The sequence below is a fragment of the Micromys minutus genome (assembly GCF_963924665.1).
Source record: "Micromys minutus genome assembly, chromosome: 10".
Classification (NCBI taxonomy): domain Eukaryota; kingdom Metazoa; phylum Chordata; class Mammalia; order Rodentia; family Muridae; genus Micromys; species Micromys minutus.
The window spans coordinates 51,399,735-51,415,205 of NC_137979.1; the positions used below are offsets into that span (position 1 = coordinate 51,399,735).

Here is a 15,471-nt window from a genome sequence, read left to right on the forward strand (position 1 = left end):
TAGCAGTGTGGGTATAGGCTGTTGAAAGGGCTTGAGCTGGGTGAATAAGTTCTATAGGGTCCCATTTCACCCAGCCAGCCACCTAAGTCTGCTTACAGTTTGCATCCTTAGATGAAGCTTTCCAGTAATGGCTCACAAAGGGAGCCCAGGCAGAAAGTCCATACCTAGTGTACTTGTTTGTTTTTTTTTTTGGGGGGGGGGTAGGAAGCATGTTTGTTTGTTCATTTGTGTTTGAGACGGGTTTCTCTAGGTAGATTGTCTCAGAGCTGAGTGTGTCCTGGTCACTAAGGCCCAAGTGTTTTCACACATTGATATGAAACCAACAGATATCCTCCTGCCTCTGCTTCCCAACTGCTGCTATTAAAGGCTTGTGGCACCATGATTTAGTATAGGATCTCCTGTGTGAGATATTCAGTCTTGGCCTTGATCATGTTGTTAAGGGAGTAGCTAGGATGGATCCTGCCTCCACAGCAGGGATAATGAAGATTTATAACAAGATAACCCGTAGTTTATTGTCATTCACCTCTTACATGAACTGTTCAGTTTTTCTTAGCTTTCTAGACATTTAGCACAGAATCTGACTGCTCTCTGGCTGTATTTGAATCTTCCTCTCTCCCCCAACTACTTTTGACACAGACTTTGACTCTTCGGTGACTTGGAGAAGCTCCTTTTCTGATTTCTCTTGTACTTCCATAAAAATGGCAAGCCAGGATTAGAGAGATAGGTTAAAAGTGCTTACTGTTGTTACAGAGGAGCCAGAGCCCACATGACAGTTTGCAACTACCTATAACTCCAGTGCCAGAGGACCTACCTTCCTCTTTTAGTCTCAGAGAGCTCCTGTACATGGTGCACATGTATTCATGCAGGCTTACACATGTACATATATGGTTTTTGTTTTTGTTTTTTAATCAAGGGGGGGGGGAGATAAAGGTAAGCCAGCACCTCCATCTCCCCCTTTCAGTTAGTCACTTTTCCTTCCAAATCAGAGGCTAGATGGGAAAAGCTTGCCACATGTCTGTTCATCATTGTAATTCTTCCCTTACACAGGCAAGTTTCTTCTAGCCCAGTGGTTCTCAACCTTCCTAATGCTGCGACCCTTTAATACAGTCTCTCATGTTGTGGTGACCTCCAACCATAAAATTATTTTTGTTGCTTCTTTATAACTGTAATTTTGCTACTGTCATGAATCATAATGTAAATATTTTTGGAGATAGAGGTTTGCCAAAGGGGTTGCAACCCACAGGTTTTGAGAACTGCTGCTCTAGGTAGACAGCCTCAGTTTCATGTGCATTTGATTACTAGTAGTAAGGGTCACACAGCTGCTGCCATGGCTTTCTTACAGTGGACTGATTCAGAGGTTGCTGTGATTTCTCTAGTTCTTAGGCCATTTTCACAACATGCTTGCTCTACTGGTAGACCACATCACTTCATGCCATGTGAAGAAAGATGACAGCCCACGGAATTGACACCCTGACTCATCTTTGATTCTGTCAGATTTCTGTTAAGATGCAAGTATGACTACATTTACTGTGTTTTGTGTTAGCAGAGGTCATGACAAGCCCAGAGGAAATAGTTATACTACATGTCTAATGAGACAGTGCCAGGGAACTGGAGAGATGGCTCATAACAGTGGCAATGAGCATTCACTATTCTTGTAGAGGGCCTTGGGTCAATTCCTAGCACCTATCAGTTTCTAACTCTAGTTCCAAGGGATCCAGTGGTCTCTTCTGGACTCCTAGGGCACTGGACATGCATGTGGTACATAGACATTCATGCATTCAAAGTATTCATACACATAAAATAAAATTTTAAAGGATAAAATAAAACAACAGTGGTAGGAAGGGCTGGGGATTTTGTTCAGTTGGTAGTGCCTACCTAGAATGCATGAAGTACTCTCAGTTTTATTCCCAGCACCACAAAAATGGCATACTGGCTGGGGCTTCAGAACTATAAGCTCATCTTCAGCTATGTAGGGAGTTCAAGACCAGTTTGGGCTACCTGAGACCCTGTCTCAAAAACAGGAGTCAGGGTGGAACTTCTCAGTGTTTATAGCACTTGGGAAGCTAAGATAGGAGGATTGTCGGTTTTAAGGCCAGACTAGACCACATAAGACCCTGTTTAAAAAATAAACAAAAACAGCTTTTTCCTGATCAGAGGCTCTGTGCTGGAACCAGCCCAGAAACTCAGTCAGTGGACACGGCCCAGAGCCAACACCAAGGCCAGTGGTGCCCTTGGAGCTTTGTGTTTGTGGCCGTCCCATGTGGACCCCATTGCAGACCCAGCATGTAGGTGCCTGGTGGCTGCCATGAACCTTGAGACCTTGAGGATCCACGGGCAAAGCACCTCTCCTGCTTTCAAGACAAAAATGAAAATAGGCCATCCTTGAAATCCCTGAAAACTTATAGTAAACTGGAAAAACCCAAATATAAGCCACTTTGGGGAAAAATATTATACCTTGACTTGCCTTCTCTCACCATTTGTGAAAAACTACAAAAAGATATAAAGGAACTTGGAGGGCGAGTTGAAGAATTTCTCAGCAAAGATATCAGTTACCTTGTTTCCAATAAAAAGGAAGCAAAGTATGCACAAACATTGGGTCGGATTTCTCCTGTGTCAAGTCCAGCATCTGCATATACTTTGGAAACCACCTCTCCTCATCCCAGCCATGATGGAAGTTCCTTTAAGTCTCAAGACAATGTGTTTAAGCCAAGGAAAATTATTAGCTGAAAAAGCTGTCAAAGATCATGATTTTATTCCTACTAGTAGTATATTATCAAATGTCTTATCATGGGGAGTAAAGATTCTTCGTATTGGTGACATTCAATACTTCATTGAACAGAAGAAGAAAGCATTGGGTGCACTCAACAAATCAGGCACTTCTGGCAGGGATGCGGGGTCGGGTGGAAGCTGGTACTGGAATACAAAAGGCAAGAACAGGGAGACTCGGGAAGCCTTTTTAAAGGTTGAAGACATGAACCGGTCTTATAGACCATTTCACCTTCAGCTCCCCAGTATGCCTTGTATATATAAACTACTTTCTTCAGAAGCCTTGCAGTATGGGCAGTGATAAGTGTGGAACCCCAGTTCAACTCCAGTTGAAGGAAAGAGAAAAAAAGGATATTGTGAATGTTGCTTACAGAAGTATGAAGATCTTAAAACTCACCTTCTGAGTGAGAAACACAGGAACTTTGCACAGAGTAACCAGTATCAAGTTGTTGATATTGTATCTAAGTTCGTTTTTGACTTTGTGGAATATGAAAGAGACAGGCCTAAAAAGAAGAGAGTAAGATACAGTGTTGGATCCCTTTCTTATGTTTCTGCAAATGTCCTGAAAAACACTGAACCAAAAGAGAAGCTACTATTGAAGCCCAATTTTCAGAAGGATGTGGAAGAAAACAGTGGGCTGAAACAGAATTTTCAGTATGAAGAAACCCAGAAACCTGAAGCAAAGCTTGTGTTTGTTTCAGAACCCACGACCTATTCTTCAACTGGATTGAAAGGGTGTAATGGGAAACCAGAGAGCATGGTAAGTGCAAGTGAGCCTGACAGAAAGCAGGAGTGTGCACAGCTACCCCTGTGTGACAACACACAGGAAGAAATGCGAAGTGGGTGTCTACGTAGAGTAACTATAGGTAGAAATGGTGTAGAACAGAGAGCAGGTGCCACATCAGGGGAGCCACAGTCGTGCAGACAAGTTTCTCATCTCACTACAGAATGTAGTCTACCCCAACCAAAATTAACTGTGGATATTACACAGTTTTTAACAAAAGATCTGCAAGCAGAGGACCTTCATGTTGTGATTGGTCATGATCTGACGTAGTGACATTACATACATCAAACGAGCACCTAACAGTGAAGGCAAGAACTCTACCCTGTCGTCCTCAGGAACCTCATGAGTGTGACACTGAGAATATAGAGAATTTGCCTTGTGGTAAGATCCAGCGGAAAGTGAGACTGTTATTAGGGCAAAAGAAAGAAAATGTGGAACTGGGTGCTGAACTGGATAGAGAGCTGAGTGTCTTCCTGCACATGAAGACAAAAAGACACGTGCAGTCTCTCAAGGATCTTTTTCAAACAAGCGGGAAGAAATCAGAAGTTTTGGGTTTTACAAGCTACACTGAAAACTGGAATATGCAATGTTTTAGATATTTGGGAGGAAGATGATTCAAGTAGCCTGCTGTCAACATTTTTTTCTTCCCTTTCAACTTCTGCATTTGTTAGATTTTAGTATTTATTGTGCTTTTCAGAAGTGACAGCTATATTCCTGAAGTTTTTATAAATACATATATAATTAGGAGTTGTGGGGGGTTGTTTGGTTTTTGTCAACTTTGTTTATGGAACTGTCTGTAAATATTAATTAAAATGATGTTCATAATTTTTTACAGGATTGAGTAGCTGTTAACAAATTATACAATAAAAACTTGTGACTTATTTAAAAAAAAAAAAATAAACAGAAACCAAAAGAACCAAAACTGTCAGACTAGGGGCTGGAGGGATGGCTCAGCAGTTAAGAGCACTGGCTGTTCTTCCAAAGGTCCTGAGTTCAGTTTCCAGCAACCACATGGCTCACAACCATCTGTAATGGGATCTGATGCCCTCTTCTGGTGTGTCTGAAAAGAATGACAGTGCACTCACGTAAGATAAATAAACTCATCTTTAAAACAAACAAAAAGCACTGTCAGGCTAGACTGTGCAGCTCCAACCACAGGTTGTTTCCAGGAAAGCCACTCTGTTTTAACCCATAAATTTTATTAGAAAATTGTTTTATTTTTAAGATAAGACTTTTTAATGTAGCGCAGGCTGGCCTCAAACTTAAAAATTTCACTTCAGCTTTCCAAGGCATGTACCACCATTTCCAACATTAAATTTCAAGGTAAATGTAAATAGTTGGAAAAGTTGTCATACAAAGATACTCTACAAATGCTCAGCTGCTATAATTTGTATTAGCAAAAGTAGATTCCAGGATTCAGAAATGATATTGAAGCAGTAAAATACAATTTATTTTGAAAGAGCTGTAGCTGGGTTTGGTTGCCCGTGCCTTTAATCTCAACACTGAACAACTGAGGCAGGAGAGTTGCTGTGAATTCCAGATCAACCTGAGCTACAGAATGAAATCCTGCCTAGAAGGAAAAAAAAAAAAAAAAGATCAATTTATCTAACCAGAAAATAGAGCAAACAGTACTTGATGTGGCAACTATTTTTCCAACAAAATAATTAAATCAGAATTGAAAAAAATTCTCTTTAAGTATTTGGAAGTGAAATGACATTGCAAATAACCTTTGGGTCAAAGGGAATAGAACTGAATGAAAACAAAAAGATAATGTAACAGAATGTATAGCTATGGCTCACACTGCTATAGAACGAATTTTACAACGTCTGAAGAAAGGTCTAAAATCAGTGATCCATGACTACCTGGAGCTAGGAATGGGACAGTCCAGACAGATACATCGTAGAGAGTTGAATATGGTGGCACACACTCAGGAGGCAGAGTCAGGCAGCTAAGCTTGAGGCCAACCTGGTCTACACAGTTAATTCTAGGCTAGCCAAGGTTATATATTGAGATGTCATCTCAAAATCAAAACAAAATAACAACAAAAACAAGCAAAAGACAAGAGTTGACATAAATGAAATAGGAAATAAATATGCATAACCCTTTTTCTAGCCAGACCCTGTCTTAAAACACAAAGTGTGGGTCCTGCCATCAAGCCTTGCCTCACTCACATGGTAGGACAAGTTGCCCTCTGACCTTAATCTGTGTTCAGTGTTACACATAATGCCTACATCTACAAATAACACAAAATAAATGCACTTAAAGAAGAATTTTTAATTTTGTTTTATTTTTAATTATATGTATGTGTGTGTTTATGTGTTGGTTGGTATGTGCATGTGAATGTAGGTGTCCTTAGAAATAAGAAGCGTATCAATCAGATCTGGGGCTGGAGTTGGCAAGTGGTTGTGAGCCACCTGCAGTGAGTGTTGGAACCAACCTCTGGTCCTCTGCATGAGCAGTCTGTGCTCCTAACAAAGTAGAGCCATCTTTCTAGTGTTCCTGCCTCCAAAGAATTTAAGAGTAAAGCAAAAAGCCAACCAAACAAAAGAGATAAAATCTTTAAAAGAGAGAGCCAGACAAGGTGGTGCGCTGAGTAAGCTCAAAGTCAGCTTGGTCTATAGAGTGAGTTTGAAGAAAGCCAGGGCTTCTATACAAAGAAATCCTGTTGTTGTTGTTGCTGCTGTTATTGTTTTAAATGTAATTGAGAAGCTGGTTATGCTATTAAATATCTTGTGACCTCAGCTCAGGCTGAGGCAGGAGAGTCTAGAATTTAATTTCAGGCCTAGTCTGTCATAGTGAAACTGTAGTGGTAGTAGTAGTGATAGTACTAATAGAATTAATAATCTTGTGTTTTATAAGTTTGTAGTAAGAGGCCTTCTTTATGTATGAGTGTAATTAGATGCTCTTATAAAAAGACCTGACAATGCTGGAGTTTTATCAGCAGTTAAAGAGTGCTTGCTTCTCTTTCAGAGGACCTGACCTCCATCCCAGCACTCAGATTATGTGTCTTACACACAACTGCTTATAACTCCAACTTGAGGGGAATTGTGCCGATGCCCTCTTTTGGCTTCTGTGAGTACCTGCAACTTACCTGGTGTATACTCACACAAATAAATAAGTAATAAAAAAAGTTTTTTAATACACAAATAAAAGGGCTTGATGTATATAGACTGTCTTAGTTAAGGTTTCTATTGTTCTGCTAAAACACCATGAAAAAAGCAACTTGGGGAAGAAAGGGTTAATTTAAAATCTTATCTCTTGTCCATTGTCCAGGGAAGTCAGGGCAAAAACTCAGCAGGAATCTGGAGGCAGGAACTAATGTAGAGGCCATGGAGGAATGCTACTTGCTGACTTGCTCAACTTGCTTCCTTTATAGCATCCAGGACCACCAGCCCAGGGGTTGTACTGCCCACAGTGAGCTTGGCTTTCCCACATAGCGTACTCTCCTACCCCAGAGAACACCATAGATGAAGCAGAGCCCGACACTCACTAGATTCGTTGCATTCTCTAGTCTTAGCTGTTCAGTTATAGCAGCATGTGAACTAAGCTGAATAGTTAGGAATACATGTTTTGAACCAGACCTTAGTAAAAGCTATGTGACCTGAGATGGGTTAATAACTCTTAAAAATCCCTTTGTTCCTTTCATCCGTAAGTAGAAATAATAGCAGCTACTTCACAAGGTTATATATTAGTTCCATAAGGCTATCATAACAATACAGACTTTGGTTTAAGTAATAGAAACACTGTCTAAGTCAGCAGCAAGGCACTGCAGGTTAATGGCTTCTGCAGTATCTCTCCTTGAGTTCTAGAAAGCTGCCTTCTTGCTGTGCCTTTATGTGGGTTCCACACACACTTGCCTGCCTTCTTCCTTTGTCTTAGTGTCCTGAGACACTAGTCTAGTTTCACTAGGCCCATTCTAATGACCCCACTTACATGTAATCCAAATATGATTTAGATGGCCCAGTGAGGACTGACACTTGCTACTGAACCTGATGACCTGAGTTTTATCCTCGGGACTCACATAGTAGGACAGAAGCAACTCTGCTAAATCATCTGAGCTCCAAGGGTGCACTCTTGCTTTGTCTCTGTCTCTGTCACTGTCTCTATATATGACTCATGTACAAGTGCCCTCCCCCACAAATAAATATAATTTTAACAGAGATCAAATTTAATTATTTTGAAAACTTCTTGTGGCTAAGTGCATTCAGAGGTGGTAAGGATTGATTAGGGTTTCAATACATAAACCCTAAAGACTATATATAAACTTTATTTCAAAATAATTATGGATTCATAGGAAGTTATAAATCTATATATAAAAGAAGGGGCTGAAGAGATAGCTCAGCAGTTAGAGCACTGGCTGCTCTTCTATTGTACCTCAGGTACAATTCTCAGCTCTTACATGGTCTGTCCAGTTGTTTGTCCGGGGATCCAAAGCTTCTCTTGCTTTGGATGCATGCACATGGTGCACAAACAAACATGCAGACAGAACATTCATGAATACAAACTTAATTATTTTAATTTAAAAAGTAAAGATACAGGGAACTTCTTCAGGCATCCCTACCCCGTTCAAATTATGAACCTTGAATGTACTATAAGAACCAGGGAATTGAGATTGATACACACATACTCTTTATTACTTTCTTTGTGGTGTTGAGGCTCAAACATGGGGCCTTGTGGGTACACAGCTCTCACTGCTGCTGAATCACATCTCCAGCCCAGTCAGCAGAAATTGTCAGAGTACATTATTTAGTTATCTTTTGTGTGCATACATGTACTTACAAAGGCATGTTGGCATGTTTCTAAACAGTTTTTAATTTGCTTTAGTAGCTTTTGTGACCATCCAAATCAAAATGCAGAATTGTGGTCACCACGGAGTTCTTTCTCGATACTTCTTTGTAGTTATCATGCATATGTTCTCTCCTTCAGAACCCTGATACGGGATCTCCCCTAAGTTTTTATCTGCATTGATTTCTTTTGACTTAATAATGTTTAAAATACCTTGTGAGAATTAAATCAAGGCTTTTGCTTGTGGATATCTTAAGTATTTACTGAAAGACTTTCATTTTCAACTTTTATAAGTCTGCTGAATTGCTCTTACACCTTTCTCAGAAATTAAGTGGACATCTTTTTATTTTTTAAGATTTAGTTATTATACATATAATATTCTTCCTGGATGTATGCCTGCAAGTCAGAAGAGGGCACTGGATCTCATTACAAATGGTTGTGAGCCACCATGTGGTTGCTGGGAATTGAACTCAGGACCTCTGGAAAAGCAGCCAGTGAGTGGTTTTAACTACTGAACCATCTCCCTAGCCCTCAAATGGAAATCTTTATGTGGGTTTGTGTTTCATCAACTATATCTTTATCAACTTATAGCTATAAATAAAGAGCTCTAAATGGAACATCTTGTTTGTGCAAGTGCCACATGAATTTTGATTATTTCTTTGTTACAGAAAATGAATGATGGCATTTTTTACTGTACTTAAGAATTAGACTTAGGGCCTCACAAATTCTAGGTAGACACTTTATTATTGCCATATCTAATAACTTCTATAGTTTTTAAAAAATATTTATTTTATGTATATGTGTACACCCTTGCTGCCCTTAGACACACCAGAAGAAGGCATCAGATCCCATTACAGATGGTTGTAAGCCACCATGTGGTTGCTGGGAATTGAACTCAGGACCTCTGGAAGAGCAGCCAGTGCTCTGAACCACTGAACTGCTTCTCCAGCCCAATTTTATAGTTTTTAAAATTTTTATTTATATGTATGTGTGTCCATGTGAATGTATGATACAAGTGCCTACAGAGGTCAGAAAAAGGCATTAGATCCCCTGGAGCTGGCATCCTAGGTGGTTGTGAGCTGTCTGATATGAGTGCTGGGAACTGAACTCAGGTCCTTTGGAAAAGCCGGAACGGCAGTTAAACTGGTGAACCTTTTTATCCAGCCCCTTTACTTTAGTTTTTAATTAAAAATTTAAAAAATATTTTGTATGGGTATACCCATTAGTGCATGTGGGTATGTGTACCAAAGCATATTTGTAGAGGTCAGAGGACAGATTTTGAAATTGGTTCTCTCCTTCCACATTTACATTGGCTTCACTCAGCAGACTCACTGCAAGTGCCTCTGCTTACTGAGCCATCTCACTGCCCAGCTTTATAATTCTAGAAACAACATTGTCGTAGTGATTTTTAAAAGTACATAGTATACGTGTGGCTTTGGGTTTTTTGTTGTTAATTTTGTTTGGTGTTTTTGATTCTTTGAAGCAGGGTCTTGCTATTTAGTGCTATCTGGTCAGAAACTTGCTATATCGGCCAAGTTAGCCCTGAATGCCCAAAGTTTTCTGAAAATCTGTCCATATACAATCCATATACACTTTATGTTTTTGTCCCAGGAGTGTTTTTTGCATGTTTATGGATGGAAACTGGTGTTACTCTGTGTGCGTTTGTGTGTGTGTGTGTGTGTGTGTGTGTATGCATGCGTGTGTGAGAAACCTAGTGTAGGTGCTCCTAACTAAAACTGGGTCCTCTGTAAGAGCAACAAGGTCTCCTAACTGCTGAGCCATCTCTCCAGTCCTAATCATTTTTTTTAAAGATTTATTTTATTTATATGAGTACACTGTTACTGTCTTCAGACACACCAAAAGAGGGCATTAGATGCTTGTGAGCCACCATGTGGTTGCTGGGAATTGAACTCAGGACTTCTGGAAGAGCAGCCAGTGTTCTTAACCACTGAGCCAACTCTCCAGCCCTTAATAATGTTTTTTATAGCTGTTTAACTTTGCTTTTGTGGAGGTGAGACAGTACAGGGCAGCCTAAGCAAATGCTATACCAAGGTCAAAACAAAATTATGTGTTGAAATTGCATGTCTTTAGATTACATTCATCTAGTTCCATTTTTATTTTGTTATAGTTTTAATGACAAGGAATACTTTTAAAACTTAGCACGTAAATTTTGCCTGTAAGCCTTTGGTTAGTTTTTATTAGACAGTAAGCTGCTTTAGAACAGTAAGTGTATTTCATTGATCCTCATTAATTAAATTAATCCAGTGACTTTATAATAATATGAGATGCTACACTTGAAAAGAGGATGAGAAAAGATTAGCTAATTCTTAATCTTTTTAAACTTTTGGTTATGTACACATGTCTAAGGGACAGTAAGTTTTGTCCCTCTTTCAAACATAACAGTATCTACCACTATATATCTATAATTATTTTTATTGTAATTGCTAAAAACCTTTTTAGTCCTCTCATCTGTATTCACCGCTCCTGCTGCCACCTTTACCCCCATCTTAGTCACTTACCTATCGTAGTGAAGATACTGTGACCACAGCAGCTCTATAAGAAAGCATTCAATTGGGGGCTTACAGTTTCAGAGTTCCATCTGTTATTATCATGGCTGGGAGCTGGGTGACAGCCGTGGTGCTAGAACAGTAGCTGAGAGCTGCATCCTGATCTGAAAACAGAGAGGAAAGGAGGGAGGAATGAAGGGAAAGGGGGAGGAAGGGAGGGGGAGGGGGCAGCGAGAGCGCAAGCGTGTCAAGCGTGTGACCTCAATGACACATTCCCTCCAATAAGGCCACGGCTCTTAGTCCTTCAAACAGTGCCATTCCCTCGTGACCAAGCATACAAATATATGAGCCTATGGGGGCCATTCTTACTCAGCTCTTCCCTCTCCTTTCTTTACCTATCTGTTCCTATCTACAAGGTCTTTCTATGTAGCAAGATTAATTACAACTCTCTGTGTAGTCCAAGCTCATCTTGTACTCACTATCATTACCCTTCTGTTTTGCTTCTGGAGTGTAGAGATTACATGTTGTATGAAGGGCCCAATTCAACTGGTCTGCTGTTGGCTAGCCAAGTTCCTGGCACCATTTGCAGAAAACACTTTCATTGAGTGGTTCTAGCACCTTTCTCAAGAATCAGTAGGTAACAGTTGTAATGTCTGTCAAGAGTCACCCTCAGTTCTACCCAATGATCTGTTAACACTAGTACCTGTTAACACTGGTAACTTTTGTGTTGCTTCTGTTGCTTTAGAGCAAGTCTTGGTGTCAGGGAATGTGATTCCTCTTACTTTGTTCTTTCCAAACTGTTTTGTCTAGTCTGGTCCCTTTCAATCCCATGTGAAATATGAATATTTATTTTTTATTTACATTGAGCTCTGGAAATTGAACCTAGGGCTTCAACCTTTACTACAGAACAACAGTCCTAACCCCTGCATATACATTTTAGAATCAACTTAGTCATTATTTGTGTGTGTAAAAGTGTGAATGTCATGAGCACAAAAATGTGTACATGCAGGCATGTGTGTTTTCTCATTCTGTTATGGGTTCTGGGGATTGAACTCAACCTTTGGCAACTCAGTACCAGGGGACCTGACATCCTCTTTTGATCTCTGAGAGTAGCACCAAACACTCTCGTGTTTACAACATACATGTAGGAGATACATACATATAAAATAAATCTTTTTAGAAAAGAAATGGGAAGAGAAGGATGACCTTAGAACTAACTCCATAGTAATTACTGTTTTCCCAGGAGTAAGACAAGGAGGTCCGTACATGCTGCTTCTGTTCAACTTTAGACTAGCAGGTCTAGCCAGCGCAATTGACAAGAAATAAAAGGCATTCATATTTGAAACAGTAAAACCCTTTTAATTAACAGATGGCGCAATCATGTTTACAGAAAACTGGAACAGATCCATTCAATTATGGTTGAAGTAAAATGGCAACATACAAACACAAATTTTATCTTTATACTTTGCAGTAAATAATATTACATTAGGGAAACAATTTTATGGACGTAAGCATTAAAATATGGATAAATTTAATAAGGGAAGTATAAAATCTACACTTTCGAAAATACAAATAAGGATTCAAGAAAATGTAGAACACAAATAAGTACTGGGTGTGAAGTGCACACCTTCAACCCTGCACTTGGGAGACAGAGGCAGGCTGTCCATCGTCTGCTGAATTCCAGGTCAGCTAGGCTAGAGGAAGGTAAGACTGTCTCAAACACACACACACACACACACTGTCTGTCTGTCTGTCTGTCTGTCTCTCTGCACCCCCCTATGCTTGTGGGTCAGAATTCTTAGTTAATATGGCTACGATGGCAACATCTTTGTCTCCATGATTCACCAATTCGTTGACACCCCCAGCTATTGTTCTACTGACTTTCTTAGATTAACAAGCTGGGGCAGCAATATTAGGCTAGTGATAAAGTAGTTTGCCATTTTCTATTGTGTAATTTTTTTTAGACAGGTTTTTACTGTGTAGCCTACACTGGCCTAACTCTTTATGATTGTAGTATGTACCATGGTGCCTTGCTTTTACTAATGCATTGTAACAGTGCTGGGTACTGTTTCTCTCAGCCTTCTAATTTTCTTACTGTTTTTTGTTTTAGGGACAAGGTTATGTCTTTTTCTTTTCTTAATCTGAAGTGTTATTCTTCAGTGAGACATACCTTTCTGTGTATTTACTTTAGCCTGGATATCTATGGGTTGAGTAAGGCTCTTCTCCTCCAGATTCTCTCTAGCTTAGGCTCCTTCAGCCTCAGCCTTCTTGCATTCATTTCTCTGTAGGATGTTTTTCAGAAAACACTTTTTGGTTTGGTTTTGGTAGTATTTAATTCCAGCACTTGGGAAATAGAGGCAGGTGTTTATCTGAGTTCAAAGCAAGTCTGGTCTGCATAGTAAGTTTGAGAACAGCCAGAGCTATATAAAGACTGTCTTAAAAAAAAAACCAAAATACTTTTTTATAATGTCCCTGACTACCTGTCACAAAGAACCATTAACCTACTCGGATGCTGCAATTTTGAGAAGCTGTTTTTTATGACTTTACATGTTTATTATAAACATAAAGAATGGCTTTAAAACATGATTATACCCTTGAAGGGAAGACCTGCCAATGTGTAAAGCAAACAAAAATACCAATAGCTGAAGAGTTTGAACATGGAGGGCAGTGTTGTAGCTGAGTCTCTTTCAGCTTGGTTTAGGGGATTGTAACTGCTGCTTCTGGTTCCTCTAACCTGACTTAGACATTAGAGTATCTATATAGCCCTCTTGCATACTTTTGTTGTCATCTTAAACAAAAACTTCTGATTCTCAAAAAACATTTCCCTTCCAGGGGCCACTCAACAGTGAGTCTTCTAACCAGAGTTTGTGCAGCGTGGGGTCCTTGAGTGATAAAGAAGTAGAGGTAAGAAGCCATACCTAAACAACACTGTTCTCATTTTTATACTTCGTCTGGGCCCAAGTGTAGCACCATGTAATTGCAGGGCATGTTAGTGGAGTTCTGTGCTGTTGTCTTGATGCAGCTTTGATGTGGATCATGTTTTTACTATGATCGATCATACATAGGCCTTTTCTTTCTCCTTTTTACATCTTCTAGGGTGTTTGGGGTGGGGGGGAGGGTTTTAGGGAAGGGATAGTGGTGGGAGACTTGGGTTTTTAATAAAGGTAAGAGATTTGTCATTGTAGTAAACTAGCTAGTTACTCTTGAATTCTAATGCTGCTCAGAACTCTATAGAGTAGCTCATTGGCTGAATTTAGCAGTAGCATTTGAAAGATTTTGTCATTTAGTTTCCATTTTTCCTGCTTAGCTGAAAGGTAGTATTAGGTAATAACTTACCCACTTGGATGTAGGTGCAAGTCTTAAGTTTATTTGCTTGCTTTGTACTGTGAAGCTTCTATAAATTTAGTTAGTTGAACAGACATTTAGGCCTTTCCTTTTAAAGGGTTGGGCTTAAACACTTTTGAAGTTTGAAAGCCTGATAAATGAGTTGACATTTGTCCTTTAAAAATACTTTGATGAGACAGGTCTTATTGTATATACAGGCAGGCCTTGAATTTGAGATCTTGCCAGTTTCCTGCTAATGGGATTACAGGTATGGGCTGCCAAAATATTTTATTTAAATTTTGTGGCCTTTCTGAATTACTAATGAGTATGTTAAAGGTTTGATATTTTAAATAACTTTCTAAAAGTTGTTTAGGTTTGATTAAGACTCTGTTCTTTGCCTGTTTCTCTGTCCCAAAAGCAGGACACTGATTTAAGACTTGTCAGTGCCAGTTATAATTCTTTTATATCTATAATATTTTGCATATACTCTGTTACCCTAATGTGAAAATTTACCAACATTCTAATTGTGACATGCATGGTATTTAACAGACTCCTGAGAAAAAGCAGAATGACCAGCGAAATCGGAAAAGAAAAGCTGAACCATATGAAACTAGCCAAGGTAGTGGTCATTTTACACTAAAACCCCGGGGTGTTAATGTGCTTGAAATGATCTAACTCCCAGCAAGTAATTAATTTGTTTTGAGGGATCCCTAACAACAGAGGTTTATGTGTCTTAGGGAATACTAGGCTATTACAGACTTGCCACTTGATACACACCTGACAAAATAGTGTCAGTTCTTTGGGGTCTCTTGGTTTTCCTGTGTATTTGAATGATTTACCACAGGCTTTTCTTTAGACCAAACAGAAATCATATGGGAAAGAGCGCATTGGAGTTTTGTTAGTGGTGATAAAATCCGTAACATTTGATAGTTAACACCATTAAGTATGTAGTCAAGGGAAGGGAAAAAATGGTTTAGCTTTTCCCTGTTTTTTTCCTGTCTAAGGACTGGGATTCCCAACCATTTGCATTGTTCTTCCTTTTTAAAAATCTAAAGTTAAAGTCATTCTGTCTTGTGTAAGGGAAGTCCTCCCAAGGTCATAAAACTATGTGAAATGTGATCAACTCTTTAGTTTTGATGCATTTGTTTTGAATCCTGGGTTTTAAAATCGGGATGTGGATTATAGATGAAGTTTTATTCTTGATTTTGATGTGTATACTTTTAAAATAAGGTTTGAAAAAAAATCCCATCAGTGTGCATTCAGTCACTTGTTACATAGGAGAGATAGAGCAAACTTAGTGTATGG

At 39.3% G+C, this 15,471-nt stretch overlaps 1 protein-coding gene and 1 pseudogene across 11 annotated transcripts in view; both read left to right on the top strand.

The window, feature by feature from the left end:
• TLK2 (tousled like kinase 2) overlaps positions 1 to 15,471 on the top strand; it is a 93,283-nt gene that overhangs the window by 11,104 nt on the left and 66,708 nt on the right. For 8 of the 10 annotated variants that reach the window (XM_080924343.1, XM_080924345.1, XM_080924347.1 and 5 more), the window contains 2 exons: positions 13,675 to 13,746; positions 14,716 to 14,785. The exons of 1 other annotated variant lie outside the window; for it this stretch is intronic. In XM_080924343.1, the coding sequence (XP_080780469.1) occupies positions 13,675 to 13,746; positions 14,716 to 14,785 (142 nt within the window). Of the gene's footprint in view, positions 1 to 6,520; positions 6,623 to 13,674; positions 13,747 to 14,715; positions 14,786 to 15,471 lie in introns of all 10 variants that reach the window. One more of the 10 variants, XM_080924352.1, reaches the window with a different exon arrangement.
• LOC308426545 (protein DBF4 homolog A-like) lies at positions 2,306 to 4,228 on the top strand (annotated as a pseudogene). Its single transcript has one exon. The product of its transcript is annotated as a protein DBF4 homolog A-like (transcript).